The following is a 26,877-nucleotide window of genomic DNA, read 5'->3' on the forward strand; positions in this document are numbered from 1 at the left end:
GACACTTACTTACTCACCCTGCGTCCAGGGTCGCCTGTTTTGAGAAACCTATGCTCAATGCTTCACAGCATAAGTTTCCATTTCACGCTTCTTTTTTTCGGATAATATCCTCCACGAAATTTGCGACGACATGCATTCCATTTTTCTTCTTCTATCAACATTTTCTCGATTATTTCTTCAGGTGTAAATACACTAATAGCTCATTGCAGAGCTGTTCTCTCTATATTCCACCTCTCGCATTTAAAGAAGATGTGCTCCGCAACATCATACTCAGTATCTCCATATATGCAGTTTGATAGGCTCACTTTTCCCATTTGCCACAAATACTTGCGAAAGGGCCCATGTCTGGGTAATAGTTAACTTCACCGTGCTTTCTTTCTACCCACTTCTTTAGATCGGGTATTAGTCTCACTGTCCATCTACCGTACCGTGAAGAGTTCCATCTTGCCTGCCAAAGTTTGAGCGTTTGAACTCTAATATCGGAAAAGCGTGGTACTGGGATTCCTGTGATGTTTGCCTCCCATCTCCGTTTGCGCTCTTGTGCTAGAATATCTATAGGGATGGTTCGGATGATAACTAACACCGTTGCTTCGGATACTGTTCTGTATGAAGAAGCCACTCTGAGAGCGCAGATGCGTTGCACAGATTGCAGAGTTTTCCGCCAGCATTGCACTCTTAGCGAATCTGCCCATATTTCGCATCCGTATAAGAGAATCGAGTTCGTCGTGTGCATTACAAGTTTTCGCTTGTTCTGCGTTGGATCTCCACGATAGCCACTTACGCGATTTTGGCCGAGTTTAACAAAACACGCCAGTCCTTTCTTTCTCGTGCTAACCGGCGCTAGTTGGTCCCACCAAATGAAGCGACATTAGGAATCTTGCAGGTGTGGCGATTAGTTGGACCGATGGACGGTATGATGTGAGTGTAAGCGTTCAGTTGATTAGCTGGAGTCTGTGTGTGCTGTTATGGGATTTGGGGTATGGCCACCAGTCCAGAGTTGTATGGAAGCTCAACTGGTAGTAGTCTAGGCTACGAGGTCCAATCGTCCCAGAACTCCACTTATATGTCCATTCCACACTACCAATTGGTACCGTAAATGCTTTTAGCGTTTATGGGTCGTTGCTCAACGCATTGATTTGATTCGTTGGGCTTTTGAGCACCGTTGTGTCAGACTGTCACCGGAAAGTACCCACGTTAAAAACACCGGACGACACCAAGCGAAGCCAAGTCCTTCTCCATCTGATCTTTTCAACGCAGAGGAGGCTCTCCTTTTCCTCTACTACCACATATCGAATACTTTCAAAGCCGAAGCGTTTGTATCCAAGCCAACGAAGCCACTGGATCTTTATTCGCTGCGCTATGTCTATGTCGTCGTAAAGCTCATACTCCTCATTGTGCCATTGCCTGCGATACTTGCTGTGACCACAGAATCTTTCTCTCAAACACTCCAAGTGAAGCCTAATCGGATATTGTCGTCGTCCAAGCTTCTGCGCCATAGGATAGAACGGACGTAATGAGAGCCTTATAAAATGTTAGTTTAGTTCGTCGAGAGAGAACTTTACTACTCAATTGCCTACTTAGTCCAAAGTATTGTGGGAACCTACGAAGCAGATTTGCTGGCCAGACGAGGGGCATGTGACGTGGTTTCCCTGCGAAAGGAGGGGATCCCAATCCCTGAGCTCTATTCTTGGGCCGATGAGCTTCGCATCAACTCAGCGAGCCCTGGACAAGTACACAAACTTGTAAGGTCGCGAAATTCCTCTGACCACGTGTTGATCGGAGGCGTTCGAGGGATCTTCTGAGGATGAAAAGATCTCAGCTCTCAAACTTCGTTGGGGTGCTCACGGGTCACTATCCGCAAGGTATGCATGCCGTGATGCATGCTTGGAATTACTTCGAGTCCTTTTTGCGTCAACTATATGGAGGGTGAGGTAGAATAATGTCAGCACCTTCTTTTTAGCTGAACTGCAGGCCTTAATATCAAAAATCCGATGAACTTCACCAGCAGCATAAAGCGGCTAACCCAATGAAATCAGTCACCGATCGTAATCCACAAATACTTAACCCCTCTCCCTTCATTTTGTCCTCGTTCACCATCAAACCCATTCGCTTTGCATCTTTACCCATTTTGGAAAAGGCAGAACGAAACGGCATACACCAACAATTGTTCGCTCTTATAAAAAATTGTGCCTGAGCTATTAAGTGTGGCTCACACAATTTTTTCCCGCATCGGGCTAAAGAAGTCACACGACATCGAGTCACCCTGTCTGAAACCTCGTTTGGTATCAAACGGCTCGGATTGGGCCTTCCCAATTCTGACAACGCTACTGATATTGAGCAAGGTTATTTTGCATAGCCGTATAAGTTTTGCGGGGATACCAAACATCGCGCGCCATAAGGCAACTTCTTTTCATACCATTAAATGCAGCTTTAAGATCGCCGAAAGAATGGTGTGCGTCAATTTTCTTTTCATAGATATTTTCCAAGACTTGGGGCTTATTGTGAATATCTGGTTAATTGTGGATTTTCTAGGTCTTAAATCACACTGAGAATATCCAATCTGTTGGTTGACGGTGGGTTTCAGTCTTTCACACAACACGCTCTCTAGGATCTTACAGGTATAGGCGACATTTAAAAAACTAATCCCGCGGATAATTGCCACAGATTGCAGAACCACCCTTCTTATGGATTTGGCTGAAGAAGCTGAAACTCAACAAAGCTGCGGGCGAAGATGGTATACAGCCTGATCTAATGATTGCCGACGCGCAAATATCAGCTGAAATTCTTCATCCCCTCATCACCGCCGTCTGAAGCAATGAAAAACTGCCTCTACTCTACCCTACTTAACACCATCTACAAAATTGTAGCCGTGATCACACAAAGCAGGCTCAAAGATACCGAACGCTCCTTAAGAGACTAGCAAGCTGTATTCGACCTCCCGCCAAGATAATCCGCCTCATCAAAGCCCTCCACGAGAACACGGAACTGGCAGTGCTTCACAAAGGCGATATCAACGATTCATTCACTACCAACGCAGGCGTAAGGCAAGGTTGTCGCCCTGTAGCCCCTTCTCTTCGCTATCGTCCTTGATGATATCGTGAGCCAACTGACAATGTACACAAAGGCCTCGTATGGAGTTTCATCTCTCTGACATGCAAGCGAAGGCGGACAAACTAGTCGCGCTGCCACGCACTGTCGGACTGGAGGTCAACATCGCCAAGACCATGGTCATGAGAGTTAACCACAATAACGCAAGGCAGATATTGGTTTACAGATGCCCGGTGGAATTCGTCGAAAGCTTCTGCTACCTCGGCTGTATCATCACGGCAGATGGTGGAGCAGATGAAAATGTCAACTGCAGGCTAAACAAAGCAAGGGCGGCATTCGGGCGAATGCATACAGTATGGGGGAGTTCGCAAATCTCTAGGCGCACTAAACTATCAAAATGAAGAACACGTTTTTTCTAATAGCAGTCGCCCCTTGGCAGGCAATGGCAAACGTCCGAGTATATTTCTCCTCATGAAAATCGTTTGCCGTTTGGAGTCGGCTTAAAACTGTAGGTTCCTACATTTGTGGAACAGCATCAAGATGCGCGGCCAAACATCTATCATTAGAAACTCCTATAATCTCCAAACTGTTGAAGTCCCGAACACTGATTACGTAAAGTCTGTTAACTAAGGTAGGCACCTTGTTTGGTATCGCTCCATAGCTGAGAGTTAAAATGTAAGTTTAAAAACTAAAATCGAGATATTTTACCCCACTAACACCTGCGCCAGATGGCATTTCAGCCGCTTTGATTTGCCGTATGTATGTAGGTCTATTCCTTCTAGATTTTTCATGTTTGCTCTTGTGAAAAAGCGAAAAAAAAATCAAATCAAACGCATTCATATAAACGCTCGCTTCTTCACCCGCATTTGGATTTAATTCTCAAAATTCTCTATTTGCTCAATTCGCCAAGCATGACGATGCGTCATTTCACTGTTGAGTTTGAAAATTATTGCAACTTCTAAGATCACGATTCCGCGCGGAACAAATTCTTAAAGCGCCAAAATGCAAGTGTCCCACAGCATTACAAAAACCACTTACATACATACACACGAATAGAATTCACACACATTTTAATGGGCATATAATTTCATAGTCGCAAAGCCAACCGCAAAACCCATGCCGAAGTATTGTAGAAGCAGGTAATAAATACATTTCCCTTAGCCACTTCCACCATTCACAAGCGAGCCGTTACAAAAAGTAAATGTTTGGCTTTAATGTGCGCCATCAATCCAAAGACCGACTCAAGGCCGTGAAGTCTGTATATTTGGCAAAGCGAAAGGAAGCTGAGAAGATGTGAAGAGCATCGATCGAACGCAAGCAAGCGAGTAAACGATTAACAGATGAACCGGATGAACGACTGGCATGGATAATAGGCATTGCGGTTAGAAGCAAGCAGGCATACAAATGGTACACCCTGTGTGCCAAAAAAAACGAAACTTGTTAAAATTAAAAATAGCTTAAGGCGGAAGATGTAAACAAATTTTTAAAATTAAATTTAAATTAAAAAAAGTTCAAATTCTTACTTTAATTTAAAAAAAATTTAAATTTTTAAATTTAATTAAAAAAATTTTAATTTTTAAATTTAATTTAAAAAAAAATTTAATTTTAAACTTTAAAAATTGCGTAATGTTTAGAATATTTTGCCATCGAAAAGTAAGTTTCATAGAACTGCGATTGACTTTCGGATTATGCTTGATAAAATCTTTACAGAAAAGCTGCAAATGCTTTAAAAGTCAAAGTGACGCAAGCGATGTCAATTGGATAGAGGAAGTACGTCGCTTCATGGAGGGGTTAGGCCATTATGGAAATTTCAAAAACTCCATATTTTTGAATAAAGGATACTCGTATACCTTGAAAATTACCTGCTAAACGAATTCAGCTAGAAAAATTTTTAATTTTGGTGCAGCCTCTCTTTAAATGAAATTTTACCTTCTACTAATTAAAAAAAAAACAACTTGGTACAATAAAGACCACCAACAGCAAACCATGGATCTCTGACACAACTTGGGCATCATTCAGCGCAGAAATGAACTCAAAAGGCAACTTATCAGTGATGGCTCCCCATTGGCGTAGCAAGTAAAGAAATCGGCCAGAAACGATAAGAGAAAGTTCGTTAAAGATTTTGCTAGCGATGCCGAAGCGGCAGCAGGAGTAAACAACATGAGACAGCTGTACCGCATAGTTGGCCGCCTAACCAACCAGCAGAGTAACAGCAGCCAGCCAATCAGAGATCTGAATGGTGCTTTGCTGACTTCCAATGATGACCAGACCCACAGATGGAAAGATCACTTTGAAGCTTTGCTCTTATCAGTAAACCTAGCTTTGAAGTAGGCAGCTCAACAACCAGCAATAAAAGAATAACATCCTGCCCCAGCCTAGCGGAGATTAAGGATACAATTACGTAGCTGAAGCTCAACAAAGCTGCGAGCGAAGTTCGCATTTAGTCTGAACTAATGATTGCCGACCCGCAAATACCAGTGGAAACTCTTCATCCCCACAATACCACCGCCTGGAGCAATGAAAAGCTGTCTCCGTCCTGGGCAAAAGGCATCATCGTGAAGCTGCCCAAGAAAGGCGACCTGCGTGATTGCGGCAACTGGCGAGGAATAACCCTACTTAACACCATCTTCAAAATTGTAGCCGCGATCATACAAAGCAGGCTCAAAGAGATTGAACGCTCCTTAAGAGACGAGAAAGCTGGTTTTAGCCCTCACCGAAGTTGTGTTGTCCAAGCCAACACACTTGGAATTATAGTAGAACAATCAGTTGAGTGGCGTTCCCCGTTCTACATGCTGTTCGTAGACTTTAAGAAGGCGTTCGCTGGCCAACTGACCCTGCACAAAAAAGGCGTTGTATGGAGACATCACCATCACCAGACATCTTGAGGGCCTGGACTTCGCCGATGGCATCTGCCTCCTCTCTCACAAACTCACTGGCATTCAAGTGAAGGCGGACAGACGACTCACGCTGCCACGCACTGTCGGACTGGAGGTCAACATCGCCAAGACCAATTACTGACAATTAACCACAGGTTAGGCTGCCGCCGTGGCCGAATGGGTTGGTGCGTGACTACCATTCGGAATTCAGAGAGAGAACGTCGGTTCGAATCTCGGTGAAAGATCAAAAAATTAAGAAACAGTTTTTTCTAATAGCGGTCGCCCCTCGGCAGGCAATGGCAAACCTCCAAGTGTATTTCTGCCATGAAAAAAGCTTCTCATAAAAAATATCTGCCGTTCGGAGTCGGCTTGAAGCTGTAGATTCCCCCATTTGTGGAACAACATCAAGACGCTTTGTTGTACGGAAGCAAAACAAGGCTTGTCTCTAGCACCATCACACAGAGGCTACAATCCTTCATCAATAAATGCCTCCACGTCATCTGCAGAATATTCTCGCCAGACACCATCAATGACGACGCACTGTGGAGACTAAAGAACGAGGAACCCATCCTTAGGCAAATCAAACGCAGAAAGTGAGATGAATAGGTCACACATTGAGAAATCCACCAGATAGCATCACGAGAATGGCAGTGGACTGGAACCCGCAAGGGAGAGAAGGTCGATGGTGTGCGAAATAGCAGATGCCGACATCTCATGGGGCGGTGCAAAAACAACAGTACAGAATCGTGTACGATGGAAGATTTTTTTCGACACAATTTTCGACCGTTTTTTTTTTTAATTTGATTTTTGTTTCCTAGTAAATTAAAAATAATTATAATAAAATATGGGTAGATTTTTCTTGATATATGACATAATTTTTTTACAAACAATTTTTGAATAACTTTTTTTTAGTCTTCTAAATTTTTTTTACACCGAACAGATTTTTGGTTTTGGTACATTACAAACTTTTATTTTTAATTTTGAAATTTGTTTTTAACGGAAATTAAAAATTGCATGGATAGTAGAAATTATGGATATATTTTTTTAAACAATTTTCATCCAATTTTTGTTTTTTAATTTTTTTCCTAGTAAATTAAAAATAAATGTAGGTGCAATTGGAAATATGGGTGGGTTTCTTTTGAAACAATTTTAAGCAATTTTTTTTTTTTGAATTTTGAATTTTTCCTTCACCGTAAATTACATACTCCAAGTGTTGTTGGTCCATTCCCTTGACCTTGATTTACCATATTTAACTGTTTGCGGAAAAAATCCTAAAATTTGCTTGATTCAACCGGTTAAACCCTTATTGAATTTAATCCGACAGGCCAAACAATCACTGAAGTCTTTCATTTGGAAGTCAATTTCTTGAAGTAAATGAGAAAAATGTAGACATCTCGTTTAATAGCTTCAAAAAAACGTGGAAAATTTTGCATCGCAGCCGAAGACAAATTTATTGATTAATAAAAAATAATTCTCACAAAATAGCCACTGGCTATTTGTATTCGTAAAGCAATCAGGTTTTTTTTCGAAACAGAGGGTATCGTTCGCATTAGCGCGTAAGCCATTCAAAAGTTGTCGATTACATAACTGGCGCCCACTATGAAGAGCGATGATGCTCTTCGATGTCTTTGGCAGACGCGCAGAGGATTCTGCTAATCTTGTTTGCAGAACAAAATTACGCAAATGTCTGTTGTAAGCCGTGTTGTTACTTTCTGTTTTTATTATCGATTGCGGCAAGTAAACGGCTAAAGTAAATCGGTTTGAACTGTACATACGAATTAAAAGCGCGTTTTAGGCAACTTTCGGCTACAAATTGGTGGAGGAGACCAGCAGATTATCGGATTAACGGAGCTGTTGCGGAATTGGGTGCACGTGCCCCGACTGTTGCCGCTCACTAAGCCGCTCTAATGACACACGAATGGAGACAAAAAAGTAAAAAAAAAAAAATGAACATAGAAATGTATTATCGGGTGTTTTTTTTTCTGGAGCTTGAGAACTTAAAATGATAATACGAAACAGAAATATTTTTGGAATAATTTTTTTTTTTTTTTTAATAACAGATCTTTTCATGGTTTTCATTTTTTTAAGATGATATCCATCATATCTCCGCCGCGGCTACGCGTTACATGTTCCATGGCGTCAATGGTGGCTTGAATATTGCAATCAATCGATTGTTAAGCGCGCTGTATGGCAAGTTACGCCTTGTTGTTGGGGCCAAATGTTGTGGATGCTCAGCTGATTAATTTTAAGAAACAAAAATACAGTCAGCATGGCTCGAGAGGGCTCCCTATTAACAGTAACGGCAGCCCCTTTCTCATTTCGAGAGAAATAAGCACCGGCATGATCGGGTGCAGGAACTTATCATCCAGGGATCTCATCATCTAATATTCAAGATGAGCAAATGGGGATGCTGACGTGCATACATAGTCTCTCCCTTCCAAATGTCAACCTCTACTTCATGAGGCATCCCCTGTTTAAGACGAACGAGGCCCTGATGACCGAGTAAAGGCGGGGTTACCTTTTTATAAGCGAGGGGGAAATCCCAATACCCTACTCATCTTAAAATAACGGAGGCCCTATGATTCATTAAGGAACTCTGGGAAAATATATAATATATATCGCCAGTGCTCTATGAACTTCGCGAATAGATTTGTTTTTTTTTTTTTCAAAGTAATATAAATTTTCACAATTCGGAAGCGTTGTTCTTATTGAACATAAATGTCAGCGGCAAACACATTTTGCCATAATGCAAATTCAAACAATTGTTATCAAAATACTTGCAAAGTAGGGGTAAGTGAGAGAGCAAAATTACATTTCATTTTGAGGGGAAGTTGTGAATTTTTACTGCGAGTGAGAAAAACAGCTGAGCGCAAAACAAAAATAAATACGAATTCATTTAATTTGCGAATTACGCCAAAGTTCTGAATTAATATAAAAATTTTGAGTAAAATGGATAATATAAATAACTATATTTTAGATAAAATTTCTAAAGTTCATTTGAAGTCATATATTGAATATGTAGGGATCGGCCAATGATATAGAGGTATGTTCTTCTCCCCCTGCACGGGCATCAGCTGTCTGTTAGTTGGCGAAATGGCAGTCCAGAGAATTGTTTACAAGCGCGCGGAAGCACTTTGCCGAGAGTAAACGCGAAAAAAGAAAATCAGTAATGGATTTCAAACGTAATTGTGTGATTGCCTAATATTTGGCTGGAAAATCACAACCAGCGATTGTTCTTGAGCTCGAGCACCTTAAAGTACGTAAAGCTTTTATTTCGTGGGGGGTCATTTTTCCCAAAATCACTTTCCCAAAAAAATTTTTTCCCAAATTTTTTTTTCCCAAAAAATAATTTTCCCAATATTTTTTTTCCCAAAAATATTTTTTCCCGCTTTATTGTTTTTTCCCGAATGCATGTTTTCCCAAAATAACTTTTTTCCAATAGATAGCTTTCCCGAACAAATACTACTGAAATTAATTTTTATTATTCTACTATTTGACATTTTTCGACGATTCCGACAATATGAGTGTATATATTAATCAAAAATCTTATACTTAAGTAATCGAAAAAGATTCGAAAAAGTTTTTCAATATACATTTTTCAATTCGGATAAAAAGACAAAGTAACGAATGTATCCAACTTCACTCATATAAACAAGTTTTTTCACGTCATTCTTTTCGTGTCAAAATTTCATGAGCTAAAATTGAGCCTAAAGTCAAAATTTCTAATTATGGCGGAATTAATTGAATGCAAAAAATCATTTCTTTTGCACATTAACGGATATTTGTACTACAAACACTCAGGTAGAATAGGAGAAACTGCGTATTGGAATTGCCGAAGAAAACCTGAGTGTAATGCTAGAGTGACAACATACGGAGGACCACACAATATCAGAGTTCTGAAGGGACTTGATGAATCGAAACACATCCTTCATGCACCAAACCCCGAAGAAGTCGAAGCGTTAAGAGTCATTAATAGGATCAAACGTAAAGCTACAGAAAATCCTGAAGCTCCTCCAGCTCAAATATTACGAACTGAATTGCGAAACGTTTCACCAGGTAAAAACAAAAAAACGAAATTGCATTCGATTCATAATTACAAAATATGATAACTCTCTCTTTTAGCTGTATTAGCGGAAATGCCAAACAGAATTAATTCCCGAAAAAGTCTTAGTCGTGAAAGATTAAAAGATTTTCCCTCGAACCCGCGAACGCTGAGAGAATTGCAGGATATTCCAGGCTTTTATCAAAATTCATTGAATGGAGATAAATTTCTAATTTACGACTCCTATGAAAATTCCGAAGACTCAGAATTTGGGAGAATACTCGTGTTCGCGACGCCTGAAAATTTAAGGCAATTATTCAGGAGCATATTGTGGTTTGCCGACGGAACATTTAAAACTGCGCCAAGTATATTTTTCCAAGTTTTCGCAATTCTCGGAGCAGTTACACAACCGGATTCAAGAGGAAAACCACAAACTATTGGTTTACCTTTTGTCTACGCATTATTAGAAAACAAAGAGCAGAAAGTATACGAAAAAGTATTCTCGGTTGTTTTGCAAGAGGCAGAACGTCTAGGTATCGATATTTCTCTTCCGATTAAAGTGATGACAGATTTTGAGTTGGCTATCATCAATGCTGTAAAAATCGTAATGGGCGAAGACAAGGCACGCTGCTGTTTTTTCCACCTCTGTCAAAACATGTACCGCCATATCCAAAGTGAAGGACTTCAGAAAATGTATTGCGATCCTGAAGATCGATCGGTCAAAGTAGCCACTCATATGATATGTGCCCTTGCTTTCGTCCCACATCAAAACATCGCCCGAGAATTCGAAACCTTAAAAAATGAAATACCGGAGGAAATGCGACCAATTTCAAAATACTTTGACGCTACGTACGTCCGAGGAAAACCTGCAAAAGGCCGACGTAAACAGGTGCATCCTCGCTATGCTCCAGATTTGTGGTGTCAATATGATGCAGTCATTCAACAAACTGCGAGAACGAATAATATATCCGAAGGATGGCACAACAGGCTTCAAGTTGTTATAGGGAAAGATCACCCCAGCTTCTACATTTTTCTTTCCGAGTTGCAGAAAGAGCAATCGGACACAGAAATAATGATGCGACAATTGCAATCAGGACAGCAAGTTAAGAAAAATAAATATTCCAAGAGGTTGAAACATGAACAGAGAATATTTAACATTGTTTCGAAATATCACGAATATGTTGATAACAATGATATTGTCACATACTTGAAAACTCTAGGATACTATATTCGCATGTGATTGTATACATACAAATTCATAAATAAACTGAAATCTTGTTTCAAATAATAAAAAATGTACTCGCCCATTCATTGCAAATGTATATGCGATATTTTACAGACGAACGATATTTTGGGAAAAATATTTTATGGGAAAATTTATTGGGAAATTTTTAGTTTGGGAAAAATGGCATTGGGAAAATTATTTTTTGGGAAAAAAAAATTTGGGAAAAAATATTTTATGGGAAAATTTATTGGGAAATTTTTATTTTGGGAAAAATGGCATTGGGAAAATTATTTTTTGGGAAAAAAAAATTTGGGAAAAAATTTTTTTGGGAAAGTGATTTTGGGAAAATTGTACCCCAACCCTTTTATTTACATTACTCGTTACAATGATACCGGCAGCATCCGAAACGCCATGGAGGTGGTCATCAAAAGACTGCAACGCCACGTGAAATATGTAGTTCAAAAAGTGAAGAAGCGACTTGAGCGAAATCCCCGACGTAGTGCCAATCAAATGGCGAAAGAGCTGAAAATATATGACCGTAGCATCCGGCACATACTGAAAATGATCTCGAAGTCAAGCCTTACAAGACCCAAAAGTCGTATGCTCTCACACCAAAGCAGCAACAAGTCAGACTTGAGAGAGCAAAGGAGTGGCTTCGCTTGGCCGAAAGTAATCAATTTCCAAACATTGTGTTTTCTGACGATAAAATGTTTCAAATTGAGTAATTCGTAAACTCCCAAAATATGACCGACGAGAATTTGAGTCATCGATTGGCCACCAGAAGGCAGCAGCCGCGCCACAGGTAATGGTTTGGGCCGCTGCAACCGCAGATGTGCGCTCTCCAATCGTTTTCATTGAGCCTGGTGTCAAGGTAAGTGGGAAATATTATCAGTAAAATATTCTGGAGGTTGCTTTAAAGCCGTGGGCAGACTAACATTTCGGTGGCAGACCATGGACGTTTCAACAGAACTCGGCAGCGTCTCAAAAAACTCGAGTGAACCAAAAATGGCTAAAAAACAATGTTCCGAACTTCATAACGTCCACACAATGGCTCTCAAGTTCACCAGACGCGAATTAGGTGAAATATTCTCTTTAGGCCATTTTCGAGAGCCAGGTCCGAACTAAAAGATTCACCAGTCTCGAGGCGCCATTGTCCGCGAGTGGACGAAAATACCTGCAAGTCACATTCGGGCAGCTTGCTATTCGTTTCTGGTTCATCTCAAGGCAATAGTCAAGGCAAAAGGTTGTCAAATCAAGCAAAAGTAAACTGATTCTAAATTTTGTATAATTTTCACACATTTTTTACTTTGAACTGAATAAAAGTAATTTTCCAAACTAAATTTATAGCCTTCCACACTTCGAATGCCGGACTCTATAGGTTAATTAACTTTAGCCGAGAATTATAGGATGGAACAGGCGACTCAAATTGGAGGGAACGTAATGCTTGCTTAATTTTTGGACGCGTTCTATTCTAGAGTTGGTCTTAAGGTATCCAAATGATAACAACGTATTCTAGGTGAGAACGAATAAGAGACGTCAACATACGGATCGGCATACGGATCAGAAAATTCAGTTGTATTGCGACGGATGAAGCCTAGAACCGAATGCGATTTTGACAGAATAAAATTAATCCACATTAATTTGGAAAATTTTGAATCGAATAGTACTGCAAGATCCTTAAACTCTGTCACACTTCGTAGTGCATCATTGGAAATGGTGTAGGATGTGCTAAAAATGCACCGACCCCTCGAAAATGTCAAATGAAAACATTTTTTAATATTTAAGTACAGACGCGATCTTTTGCACCAACGATGTACATTGTTCAAGTCGAGTTGAAGCTTCTGAGCATCCATTGAGTCCTTAACAGATGATTTAATCAGCAAACTTGCAAATTGTTACTGGTTTTCGTTCATGTACAATACTTTTTTTGATGATTTTCTCTTTGAGAGTGAATTCTCGAAAATAAAAGTTACCGGATAATTTTTACATGAACAAACCTATTATATTATCAGCTCTCGAACTATAGTTATCGATATCGATAGTTTCTAGTTGCATGGAAAAAACACCCGATGGATACATATGCACCTTTATGAAATTGTATATGTTTTATCACTAATCTGTCGAATGCTGGCCGTGTTCAGCTGTCGGCTATGTCGCCTAATGTTGCTCATATTGACCATACCATTTGTTGTTATGTTGATTGCTCTCACACACACGCGCGAGTAGGTCTGTATGTGCACACATATTTGTATTTATAATATGATTATGGCTTGATATCCGCATCATCTCCTCTTCTTACACAATGTCTACATTCATATGCACATAACAGAAGCCGTAAGCATACTGGAGCGTTTGTTGTTTTTTTTTTGTTTTTGTTTTTGTTTTTTGTGTTTTGTACCATGGGTTGTGTTGCGGTCAACCGAAATTACATAATTTCTAATTAACTTTCGAGTGCGAGCCACAATAACAATAAAGCCAGCACAGACAACCAATGGCATATATAAAGTAATATTATTTGTTAGTAGCAGTAGCGTCACCACTAAATCAAACCACTCAAATACACATGCACATGCACGCATAGCCAGGTGAGCGGTAAAATCCAAGTAAATAAAATAGCGATGAATTATCGGTCAGTGGTAATTGAAATTGAAGGGATTATATGAAATTACACAAAAGCACTAAAGAAGTATGAAAATAGAAGTAAAAGTAAAAATTAAATAAAAAATATAGATTAAGCTATAAATTTATAAATAATGGCGGCATGGTTAGAGAGTCACCCTGTACTGCATATGAATGTTTGTAATCGTAAAAGATTTTCAATGCAAAGGCTATAACTTTTTTTGCAATACTAATAACCGGACAAATATATCTTTTACAACATAAAGGATGTTATTCTTCCAAGGCTTGTTAATAAATGGTCTACGAGGCGGCCGCCGTAGCCGAATGGGTTGGTGCGTGACTTGCATTCGGGAGTGTAGGCGGGTAGGAAAAGTTTTTTTCTAATAGCGGCCATTCCTCGGCAGGCAAAATCAAACTGCTGGAAAATTCGCTTTTTTTGGTATATAACCCCTTAAGTGAATAGGGTGGTTGTGAAATAACGTTTGTCGAATTTGTAGCGAATTGTTCCCGCATATGTTTGTACATAGATCATTTTTGACATCAAATGGGATGCCACAAAATATCTTTCAAAATATTTCGTACTGATAATTTGCTCGAAATCTCAATCTTCCAAAATGCGTATATTTCAATACGTATATTCCCTAGCCTTCCTTTCTTCCACCAATCTAAGAAATATTGAAAAAAACTATAATTACTGAAATCAACTTGGCGGCCGCCGTAGCCGAATGGGTCGGTGCGTGATTACCGTTCGGAATTCACAGAGAGAACGTTGGTTCGAATCTCGGTGAAACACCAAAATTAAGAAAAACATTTTTATAATAGCGGTCGCCCCTCGGCAGGCAATTGCAAACCTCCGAGTGTATTTCTGCCATGAAAAAGCTCCTCATAAAAATATCTGCCGTTCGGAATCGGATTGAAGCTGTAGGTCCCCCCATTTCTGGAAAAGCATCAAGACGCACACCACAAATACGAGGAGGAGCGCGGCCAAACACCCAATAAGGGTGTACGCGCCAATTATAGGTATACCTATATATATAAATCAACTTATCTACCATATATCAACATATTTAAAACACAGATTCTTCTTCTTCTTAGCTTTAGCTTTCTATGGTGAACCATAGCTTCATCAACAATCATCCTTCAGCTCCCTGTCTTGCTCTTTTGCTACATTTTTCCAATTACGAACGTTCATCACTTTCAAGTCTGCTTCGACGGCATCAAGCTATCTCTTTCTTGGTCGGCCTCTTTTCCATCCTCCTATTGGACGTAAAGTAAGTACTTTTCCTGTGAATTCCTTCATTTAAAATACTACTACCATTACAAAAACTTATTTCAACACCTCCTATAACTCTATTTGGCATGAGTTTAAGGCCAGCGTTACCAAAGCTAGAAATTCCCATTAGTTTACAATTTTTATTTCAAGTTAATTGTTACATAAATAGTGCCTGGCATTCCTCATTGAATCTATACAAATACAACAACTGTGTTGCCATTCCCTATATCAAAATGTAAGGAATATATGTGCATATATGTATGTAGATTTATTAGCTACTATCCTACTATCTTTCCATCAGTCCCTCACATACCACAGTTTGAGAAACACTGCCTGCCTTTTGTCAACTTTTGCTTTTACTTCCTGCTAATTTTTAGGCAAAATATGCATTTAATTATTAGTCACTTGATGCTCCCTCTTTACTTCCTCTTCGATATTTAGAATGCGACCAAATAAATAAAGAAATACGAATTTAAATATTCAATTTGGCTCGCACATCTGACGCATCAAATTGCGTAAAGAAGGTCACGAGTCGCGTCATTGAGATTGCATCTGTTTTGAAATCACATAAAAAAGGTGAAGATAAAAAATTATACTTAGATATGCAGATATTTGTGCTAAACAAAAATATTCAACTCCCTGGCATTTGAACATTTTTATATTTGATTACTAACACTCATAAAAAATTTAATTTAAGCAATTTTGGCGCTAGTGGGTGATAGTGCACGCTAAAATTATTGTATAAAACATTAAATATGCAAATTTGCTAACAAACTTGCGAAGCTAAAATTAGTAATTTTTAGCAGTCTAAATATTTATTGTTGTCGTCGTAGTATATATACCGAATTGTGCTTTAAACTCTTAAAAAATTGCCTTGCTTACTTTAAAAGACTGTTATTGCTTTGCTAATCCCTTATCTGCAGGTGACATATACATATGTATTAGGGCGGGTCGATTTAAAAATCGCTCATTGCTCTGTGAAAATCATATTCTAGGGATCAAAATAAGAAACTTTGCCGAACGAACCATACCTCTAAAACGAATTCTGATGTCCCCCAATTTGGGTCGAACTTTTGGGTAGGGGCAAATTTTGAAAAATCCCACTTCGACCCATTTAGAGTGCTCCAATCGAGTCCAAATGTATGACCGACCCCCACTAACTTTGGACGGCCGATCCACCCATGCCAGTGGCACACCCCCTGGAACTCCCCTGGGGGGTTCCCCATACAATCATTTCAAAATATCACCATTTTTGGCCTTTACATGAGAAAAGAAGCCAAAAAGTTCAACCAAAATTGGGGGACATCAGAATTCGTTTTAGAGGTATGGTTCCTTCGGCAAAGTTTCTTATTTTGATCCCTAGAATATGATTTTCACAGAGCAATGGGCGATTTTTTTGCCTCCCCACAAGTCGACCCGGCCTAATATGTATGTATGTATGTGTATATGTATGTGGATAAAATTAAATTCAGTGTTAGGTTTGGTATGTTAAAATTCGTTTTCGTACCTAATTAGCTCAAAGCAATTGAGGTCGGTGATAGCGGGAAGAGAGAGAGAGAAGGCTATTTCTGTTATGAGATATTTATTGTTGTTTGTTTATTTATCAAGCTCTGTCATGCGTTCATTTGGTTTCTAGGGGCACATAAACTCAGCTAAGTGCATTATAAGTTTGATATGGGTTTAAGCAAGGATGATAGATACCAGGTTTGCTCGTTAGGTATGGTGAAAAACAATTTTTTTGAGGGAAACTTTGGATTCTACGTCATTCGTTTTGGGTTTCACAAAATTTAGCTTTAGCTTAGTGAAAGGCAAAATAAATGACGTCGGCATATCTGTCAATTTCGCTCAGAACCGAATAACGATCTGCTAGGTAGTACACCTCTAAAAATCCTTTCACCATGCGAGCACTGTGCCAGCGGTAAAAGCAGCTGCTTTGAGTGTAAAATGGGTTTTGATCGACGCAACATTGAGATTCATAAGTTTGCATACATACATCCATATTGTCAATTACAATTTTCCTTTGCATAATAAAGCAAAGCAACAAACAAAAATATAAATAGGCCATTTATCTATAATTAGCATCAATAAACTTCGATTTTAAATTATTTTCATAAAAAATTGAATTTTTATTATTTAAGGGGTTAGGGGTAGTCAGAGGCCCGAAAAAATTAGGTTTTTCAATCATTTTTTTTTTTGCTAGTCAATTACTTTATTAACAAAAACAAAAACATAGACTTGATACATCATATTTCGACTTAAGTAAAATTTCCAAAAAAAAACAATAAATAAATAAATAATTGTAAAAATTATCGCTGTTTGTGTGGAGCCCGTTGCTCCAGAAGTCCATTGCGGTGACCGTGTAGGGCCTAGGAGATTCATCTAAAACCAATCGGACAAGAGAAATTAGTTTTATTAATAGATAATCTTGCGCCTGATCGAGGCTTTTTTTTTTCAAATCTAACAATATGGCAGGCTCAGTAAATATTTTTCAATTCATTGTTTAAAAAACACCAAAAAAAAGAGGTTGTCTGTAAAGTCGGTTTACTGACGATAGTTTAACGTGACAACGTCATAAGAAAATATTGATGGAATGGTTGCAATTTTCAAAACAAAATTTTAATTTTATTTGTTTGATAGATATTTTGAATGGATATAGAGGAGGAGGTAAATGGAATTGCAATGGAATAGGTCAAGTTACATTTACACAAACGTGAAAAATTACGAAACATTTATCAAATTCTTGAAAGATATCTTCAATTTCGATTGTGTATCAGACGTTAATAAGTCAACAACACTAAGAGGCACCATCATCGATTTGCCTTTTTCAAGACACTTTGCACTCGAAACACTCCCTTTCATTTCCTAGTTTTTCTATCATCGTCCTATTCTCAACAGAGAAATGGTTCATTACCATGCACACAGGAAGAAGGCATATGCAATTACAAGTATGTGAATTTATATACCTACATATGCGCATATACATACATATATATGCTCACTCAAGTAGGACAGAGCCAGATGTCGAACGTTGCCGAACGCGGGGGCCGATTGTGCTCTTTGTCGTTCGTTCCGCGCTCTCGCTTGCAGTTCAAGCACATTAGCTTACATTTGCTTGCGTACGGAATAGATTCGTATATTTGATATGTCCATATGACTTGTATGCATCTTTACATATAGATTTGTTCTTTTTGAAAATTGCGCGAAATTGTATATATATATGCATGTTTATATATATATATTAGTATACAACATATCGCACTTGTTACGTTAAAGCGTAACAACTCAAAATCTGAACATTTTCAGTAGAGACGAAAAACTGTTTCCGTAAATATTAATAGTATAGGTATTACAAGGAAAAAAATATGTAATTGCACGAAAATATCATTAAAAACAATATAACGGTTGTTTCATTCTTATTTGTTTAGTAGTTGCGCTAAAATAACAAATTTTTGAGTTGTTACTCTTTTCCTTTTCTTTTTGAGTTGTTACGCTTTAACGTAACAAGTGCGATATCTTATAAGGTATATGGTAAATATTACCATACATTTTTTCCTTCATATATAATATAGTGAAAAAATTAATAATAGTAACATTAAAACAACAGGTATTATTAACAAACTTGGTTTTATTTTAAATTCTTCAAGTAAATGAAATTAATAATAACCAATAAGAAGGCATACGCAAATACAAATACGTGAATTTATATATGTTCATATGCGCATATACATACATATATACTAGAGATGTCACGAATATTCGGCAACTATTCGGTACTCGGCCCATTCGGCCACTTTTTTTGCTATTCGGTATTCGGCCGAATAATACGTACTATTCGGCCGAACGCCGAATACCAAATCATGTAAAAAAGACACGTTATGTTACTCAAAATTATGTATTTATTTTCAAATTACAACACTTTAGTATTTAAAATTGATCAGTGGTAAGTTGTGATGGATAAAAACAAGCTTTTCAGCATTTTTTGGTAGCAAACGATTACGCTTTTCATCGTAAATGTTACCAGCCTCAGAAAATAACCTCTCACTATACACGCTACTTCCAGGAGAAGAAAGATAAACTTTAGCGAATTTCGAAAGGTTTGGGAATTGGTTTTCATTTGCTAACCACCACTTGTAAGGATTGGCCTTCCGATCTAGGCGACCTGTTTTCAAATAAAAATCCAACTCGTTTGCCACAGTATTCCGCTCCACGTCCTCCTCATTATTAGCATTTCGCATATTATCTGTAGCGACTTCCTCAAAGCAGTTCCAGAAACTGTCGTGTATTTCCATAGTTCTATCATTTTCATTCAAGTTTCTTTTTTTACGAATTGGAGAAGAATCGTCATCGGTACTACTAGATTCATCACAACTTATTTTCAGAACTCCCGCACTGTGTTGTGTTTGCGATTTGTTTTATTGGTTGCGTGCGACTTGTCTTATTCCAGCTAACGCGCCCCCGACAAGCATGTATTTCGTGCCGAATATTCGGCGCTTCGGCCGACAGCGTTACCGAATATTCGGTATTCGGTATTCGGCCAATTCACTATTCGTGGCAACTCTAATATATACGCTCACTTAAGTAGGAGAGAGCAAGATGTCGAACGTTGCCGTTCGTTTGCTTTCTTCGTTCCGCGCTTTCGCTTGCAGTTCATTCAAGGTAACGACAATGAGCAAGGTAACGACAAATGCGCAAGGTAACGACAAATGAGCAAGGTAACACTAATGAGCAAGGTAACGACACATTTTTTCGTGCGTGCAGCCGGCTAAATCGAATTATAAGACGTTATCACGTCAAAAAATCTTTCGATCAGGCACGAGGTCTTTATGTTTTTCAAAAGCAGTCTACATTTTATTTAAGTCTACCAAGTGGTTTTTAAGTTACAGTGATCATCAGTTCAAAAAACATAGTTTAGAGAAAAACCCCATTTAAAGTTAGCTACTTGGTCTCGAACGCTCCGAAGGGTCCGATCACCCTTTGTTAATTGTTGAGTAACTCGAAAAGTATTTGTCGGATTCACTTCAAATTTTCAGACAATATTTTTAAAAGATTATACTTAAAGAAAATGCAAAAAACAAAAAAGGCCTATTTTGTGAAAATTCTGACTGTATTTTTTTTAGTATAAGTTTTTTGTGTTAATGACTTTAAAATGTACTGTTTGGCAAAACTGTGTGGTGAGAGAGCAATCTAATGGTATGGCTTTACGGCAAAAATCAAACTTTCTCACATTACACACGTACACGTCACGCATACACTTTGGTGAGTTTTAATTTACAAGGCGCTCTCATAAGTTTCATCACGTCAGCTGGCTCAACCATTGTGCAGATCCATAAGTAATAACACTTTCAGCTGGATATCAAAAAATGTCCGCAGCTGAGATCACCTGATTCCAAAACGCTCTTTTATGTTACTTGTTTGCATGGAAAATGATTAAATTTCATTGAAAATCGTATCAAAGAGTCTAAAAAATTACGTAAAAATGCAGATATTTTCGAATAAAAAACTTTATTATAGCTAAAAACGATTTCTAAAATATTTGTTTTTGTTAGTTCTCCAAGTAAACTTCATTTTTCGGAATTGTTTACTTGTGGAATATGTGTGTATTCCATATAAAATAGCCGTATTGTAAATAAAGTGCATATATATATATATTTAAATAGCCAAATCTAGCTGGAAATATATGGCGATAGCGCTCTCCAAATTATGTGCACGAAGAGGGCAAACGGCTAGCAGGCGTTAAGAATATAAATTTCATGGCAGCACTTAAATGTACTTAGCAAAGGCCCAAACCATAGAAAGTCTTTAGTGGATTTTACTTTTAATGGAATAATCGCGTAGAAATTAACGAGGAACTGCATTAAATTTTTTTTAAATTTATAATTCTATTCCCGAAAATTATAAGAAATTTTCTTCTTCAATTTACGTGCGTGTAAATACCATATTCCTATAAGTGGAAATGCAAAATAAAGCCTACATTTTCAACTGACGTGTCTTCCGTAATGGGTAGCACTGTTCATGAGTCAGCGAACCTTCACGCAGTGATGTGTTTCTTTAGTACCAACGAAGGCTACATTTAAAATAAACTCGTTCTCAAGCCATAGACATTCCTGACTTCATTGCAAGGTTTCTTGTTATCAGTGAAAAATGTATCCTCAGAACTACGGTTTTTTCTTAATAACAAGGAAATATAAATTATTTTGTAAGATATTTAGTTTTGAAGCTCTGCATATTTTTGTTGCATGTAGTTGCAACCCTGCCGCTGCTCGTAATTTGCCTGCTGCGCTGCTCTAACGTCGACTCCCGTCAACGAACCTTCGACACACACACGCCTTGCATACAGGCAAAAGAATCGTTTGCCTTCGCTGTCAACCGCCTTCGTTGCAAAGTGAAAAGTTCTCCTCCGTGTTTAAGTGATTTTGCTACAAAGAATATTTAAATTTTCCCTCATATTTAGTGAAATAAGTGTAAAGTGTTACAATAATTATGGCCGATTCCAAGGGGTGAGTGTGAAGTTTATATTTTTCAATTACAAAATGCCGACTTAAGTGTTTTGTCAAAATGAGGTATCGCTGCAGACTGCGACCGAGACTCCGCTGCCAGCTTCAATTTCGCGTTGTCATTGCCTATGATACATATATTTAATTAATGAAATTTTCTATATTTTGGCCAAAAACGGCGTACGGATTCAATATTTTTATGCTAGTAAGTCGTTCGATACCATTTATTGGAGACTTTAGGCAAAATAACCTCTAAACAGCATTATTTGCTACTCAATACCAGCGGCGTCAACTCGGTTGTCTTTCATACGCCATTTGCTCTGCCAGCAATTATCCAGTTCGACAAGCACTGTGCAATTGCCAAAATCCACCCTGTTTTACTAATTTCAAAATGTTTTGAGAAATCTATCAAAATCGTTTAGCCTTCAAAAGTTTTACCAAAATTTGAAGTCGTCTATTTCATTGCGACATCTACATACTTTATTCAAACTAATTTTTAACAAAAGAATTGTCTGCACCGCAGTAATAAACAAAGAAATCCCTTGAATAAACGTGAACATAGAGATTCTTTCAAATGGCTAGTGGTAGTGGTAGTGGTGGCAATAATGGGCGCCGAAATGCACCCATCAATTGGGGCAACGATCCTGACGATGATGTCTGTGATGACGATTTAATGGACGCCGATCAAGATTTGTCCAATTACGTGCACAAGTATCGGCATGAACAAGAGCAAAGTTTGAAAAAAACCCAAGGTTCACTCTATTTGCCATCTGCGAATTCGACAGAGTCAAATAAAAAAGGTGGTCGAGGCGGTGAACCTGCGGGCGGAACTGCTGGACCAGTCGGCGCACAAGCCTCAAATGATAAGCGGTGTGATAATCTATATAAAGAAATATTAGCGAAAATGCGCACTATCTTTCATATGGCCAACTGATACTGATTTATGCTCTTTGTACTTTTAGTGATGATTTAGCTACCGCAATCCTGAAGCGAAAGGACCGCCCAAATCGTTTAATCGTCGAAGAGGCTGTAAACGACGATAACTCGGTGGTATCTTTGTCGCAAGTAAGTTCACTGTGATATTTTAATATTTATTTCTTACGCACCGTGAAAACATTTGATTATGTACCATACGTGTCTTCTTTGACCGCTTAGTCACTTCACACACACACACGCATACATACACATAACTATTTGCTCATTTTTACATGCTAAACTTATTTTAATGCCAGCATAAAGAAAATACCATAAAAAAAAAAAAGTACGCAATAATGTTTTAATTTCCTGTTATGTTGTTGCTTTTAGGAAAAAATGGATGAATTGCAACTGTTTCGCGGCGACACTGTTATTCTGAAGGGCAAACGCCGCAAGGAGACCGTTTGCATTGTGTTGTCGGATGAAAACTGTCCTAATGAGAAGATACGCATGAATCGTGTCGTGCGCAATAATCTGTGCGTGCACTTATCCGATGTGGTATCAATTCAGTCATGCCCCGATGTTAAGTACGGCAAACGTGTGCGTATTTTGCCTATCGATGATACTGCGGAAGGTGTGACTGGCAATCTGTTTGAGATTTACTTGAAACCCTACTTCTTGGAAGCCTACCGGCCCATCCACATGGGTGATAACTTCATTGTGCGCGCTGCTATGCGTCCTATTGAGTTTAAGGTCGTGCTCACCGACCCCGAACCCTACTGCATTGTTGCACCCGAAACGGTGATCTTTTGTGATGGTGACCCAATCAAACGTGAGGTAAGGTTAAAAACGCTTTAAGTATTGAGTAATTTATAACTATGAATATACCAAATCTACAGGAGGAAGAAGAGTCGCTCAACGCTGTCGGTTATGACGACATTGGCGGTTGTCGTAAACAGTTGGCTCAGATTAAGGAAATGGTGGAGCTGCCACTTCGTCATCCTTCGCTGTTCAAAGCTATTGGCGTGAAACCACCACGTGGCATTCTCATGTACGGCCCTCCGGGTACGGGTAAAACATTGATTGCACGCGCTGTCGCCAATGAGACTGGCGCATTCTTCTTTCTTATCAACGGTCCTGAAATTATGTCTAAACTTGCCGGTGAGTCTGAGTCGAACTTGCGTAAGGCTTTCGAAGAAGCTGAAAAGAACTCGCCTGCTATTATTTTCATTGATGAAATTGACGCCATCGCACCGAAGCGTGACAAGACGCACGGTGAAGTTGAGCGTCGTATTGTGTCGCAATTGCTCACACTTATGGATGGCATGAAGAAGAGCTCACATCTGATTGTCATGGCTGCCACTAACAGGCCTAACTCCATCGATCCTGCGTTGCGTCGTTTTGGGCGATTCGATCGGGAAATTGATATTGGCATTCCGGACGCTACTGGCCGTTTGGAGGTGTTGCGTATTCACACCAAAAACATGAAATTGCATGAGGATGTGGATTTGGAACAAATTGCCGCAGAAACTCACGGACATGTGGGTGCCGATTTAGCCTCGCTTTGTTCGGAAGCTGCTTTGCAACAGATTCGTGAAAAGATGGATCTGATTGATTTGGAAGATGATAAAATCGATGCCGAAGTATTAGCTTCCTTGGCCGTTACCATGGAGAACTTCCGTTATGCTATGACTAAGTCGAGCCCATCGGCATTGCGCGAGACTGTAGTCGAGGTGCCCAACACTACTTGGTCAGATATTGGAGGTTTGGAGAATGTAAAGAAAGAATTGCAAGAACTGGTGCAATATCCAGTTGAGCATCCAGACAAGTTCTTGAAATTCGGCATGCAGCCAAGCCGTGGAGTACTCTTCTACGGACCACCTGGTTGTGGTAAGTTGTAGAAATTCAATTTGTGTAAAGTGCGTTCTCTTATTTGTTGTTACCGCAGGTAAAACTCTACTTGCTAAGGCCATCGCTAACGAATGCCAAGCCAATTTCATTTCGGTTAAAGGCCCCGAGCTCCTTACTATGTGGTTTGGTGAGTCTGAAGCCAATGTGCGTGACATCTTCGACAAGGCACGTTCGGCTGCACCTTGCGTGCTTTTCTTCGACGAGTTGGACTCCATTGCTAAGGCACGTGGTGGCAACGTGGGTGACGCTGGTGGTGCTGCCGACCGTGTTATTAACCAAATTCTTACCGAAATGGATGGCATGGGTGCTAAAAAGAACGTTTTCATTATTGGTGCAACCAATCGTCCCGACATTATCGATCCGGCCATTTTGCGTCCTGGCCGTTTGGATCAATTAATCTATATTCCACTTCCCGACGACAAGTCGCGTGAAGCTATCCTTAAGGCAAACTTGCGCAAATCACCTCTGGCTAGGGATGTCGATCTTACCTACATCGCCAAGGTGACACAGGGCTTTTCAGGTGCCGATTTGACTGAAATTTGTCAGCGTGCCTGTAAATTGGCAATTCGACAAGCAATCGAAGCTGAAGTTCGACGGGAAAAGGAACGCGCAGAGAAGCAAACCATGGAGGTAAGAATTGAAAATTCTAATATATAATTTAAAATTTAAAAAACACGCCCACTGCTGCTTTAGATGGACGAAGATGATCCAGTACCGGAAATCACACGTGCCCACTTTGAGGAAGCGATGAAGTTCGCTAGGCGTTCAGTATCGGACAACGATATTCGGAAATACGAAATGTTTGCACAGACTTTGCAACAATCTCGCGGCTTCGGCCAGAACTTTAGGTAAAAGTTCAACTAACTTATTTTTATCAAATTCAAAGTCTAATTGAATATTTAAATTCATTGTAGATTCCCGGGTGCCAGCAGCACTTCGCAAGGTTCTGGACCAAATGTACCAGCGAATCCGCCAGGCGACAATGGTGATGACGATCTTTACAGTTAGATTTTTAGTTTTAAAATCAATGAATATTAAATAAAAACCCATTTTGTCAAATTGAAGTATGCTTAAACAACATAAACAACAATTTCTAATTTGAATAAAACAAAAACTGAAAAAAAAACAAAGTGAAAGACACCTATGTAAGATGATATCTGCCGATGAACAGCCTATAGCGATTACGAAAAGTAAACTAAGAGTATTGAAAAATGAGCACTTAAGCCGCGCGAATGACAAATGAAAATTCGGATTCGTTGCACTAAGCAGGCACTTTAGTAGACATCTTATGCGCATATACAAACATACATACATACATATATATACACGTAGTAAATCGAGCGTACACGTAAATAATTTAAAAAATTATGAGGAGCCTACATACAATAAAGTTTTTAAAAATACAGAAATTAAATAAAAAAAACTTAGTGGACATATAACAGTTCGCAGGTGTTTTGATTTGGCAAATGAAAAAGAAAAATTGGGGTGCGGAAATATATAAAACTATGGGCTTGTTCGAGGCACGCAATAAAAGCGGCAGTACTGCTGCGCTGATGACAATTTGCGACACTGTTGCAATGGCTCAACTGATACTTTTCTGATGTTCGGCAAACAAGAAATTTTTGTTGCCGATTTATTTGTATTCGCGCGCAACATTTGCCGAATTTTTGCCACTTCGAACGAGATGCTTTCGATAATGTTGCGAGAATTTTACATCGAACCTGATACTCTCACAAATCATACAACACTGCGGTTGTGATTGAAGCTCGAACAAGCCCTATATGTAAAAATAAGGTGTGTTTGAATGAATGAAGTTTGCCTGTTGGAGTACAGTCCAAACCTCTTTAATTCGAACGAATCGGATAGTTATCCAGTGATGACTGTGACTTGGGGTAGTCATATGGAACACATTTTTGCGTACGAAAAACCAGTCGAAATTTATCTGTAAAAGTTTTGATTTCCTTAATTATTTCAAATAGGAATGGGTATGACTCTTGACACTAAACTGAGATGGAGTTCTCACGTAAAAAAGAAAAGAGAAGAACTCGATATTAAATTCAGAAACATGTATTGGCTTATGGGTAAAACATCTGCTTTATCCATGTACAATAAAGTACTTCTCTACGAGCAAATACTAAAACCAATTTGGACGTTTGGGATACAACTATGGGGTTGCTCAAGCTCCAGCAACATACTTCAAATTCAAAGGTTCCAGAATAAAATTTTGCGATGCGCTACTAACGCGCCCTGGTATGTACGCATCAGCGATCTCGAACGCGATCTCGGCATAGAGCCAGTTGCCGTCGTAATTCAAAAAAATGCCCTATCTCATATAAATAGGCTATCTCATCATGTCAACAGCGAAGCCTCAGCCCTCACTGACCAACAAAAATGGTTTGTAAGGCTGAAACGCAAAAAGCCGCACCACCTCGTGCAGTAATCAACTCCTTTGCAAGTTTTGTGCAAAGCACCAT

The 26,877-nt window shown here is 39.0% G+C and overlaps 2 protein-coding genes across 2 annotated transcripts; both read left to right on the forward strand.

Annotated features, from left to right (window-relative positions):
• Window positions 1-21,399: 21,399 nt before the first annotated feature.
• LOC128866364 (transitional endoplasmic reticulum ATPase TER94) lies at window positions 21,400-25,844 on the forward strand. The gene is made up of 7 exons (XM_054107035.1): window positions 21,400-21,580; window positions 22,540-22,642; window positions 22,883-23,329; window positions 23,392-24,382; window positions 24,441-25,033; window positions 25,097-25,251; window positions 25,318-25,844. The coding sequence occupies exons 1-7, from the start codon at window positions 21,564-21,566 to the stop codon at window positions 25,409-25,411; spliced, it is 2,400 nt and encodes a 799-aa protein (XP_053963010.1). The 5' UTR covers window positions 21,400-21,563; the 3' UTR covers window positions 25,412-25,844.
• Window positions 21,614-22,520, forward strand: LOC128866365 (uncharacterized). Its single transcript, XM_054107036.1, has one exon. The coding sequence runs from the start codon at window positions 22,152-22,154 to the stop codon at window positions 22,509-22,511; it is 360 nt and encodes a 119-aa protein (XP_053963011.1). The 5' UTR covers window positions 21,614-22,151; the 3' UTR covers window positions 22,512-22,520.
• Window positions 25,845-26,877: the final 1,033 nt, after the last annotated feature.

Source organism: Anastrepha ludens, chromosome 6 (assembly GCF_028408465.1).
Source record: "Anastrepha ludens isolate Willacy chromosome 6, idAnaLude1.1, whole genome shotgun sequence".
In the NCBI taxonomy this organism is placed as follows: Eukaryota; Metazoa; Arthropoda; class Insecta; order Diptera; family Tephritidae; genus Anastrepha; species Anastrepha ludens.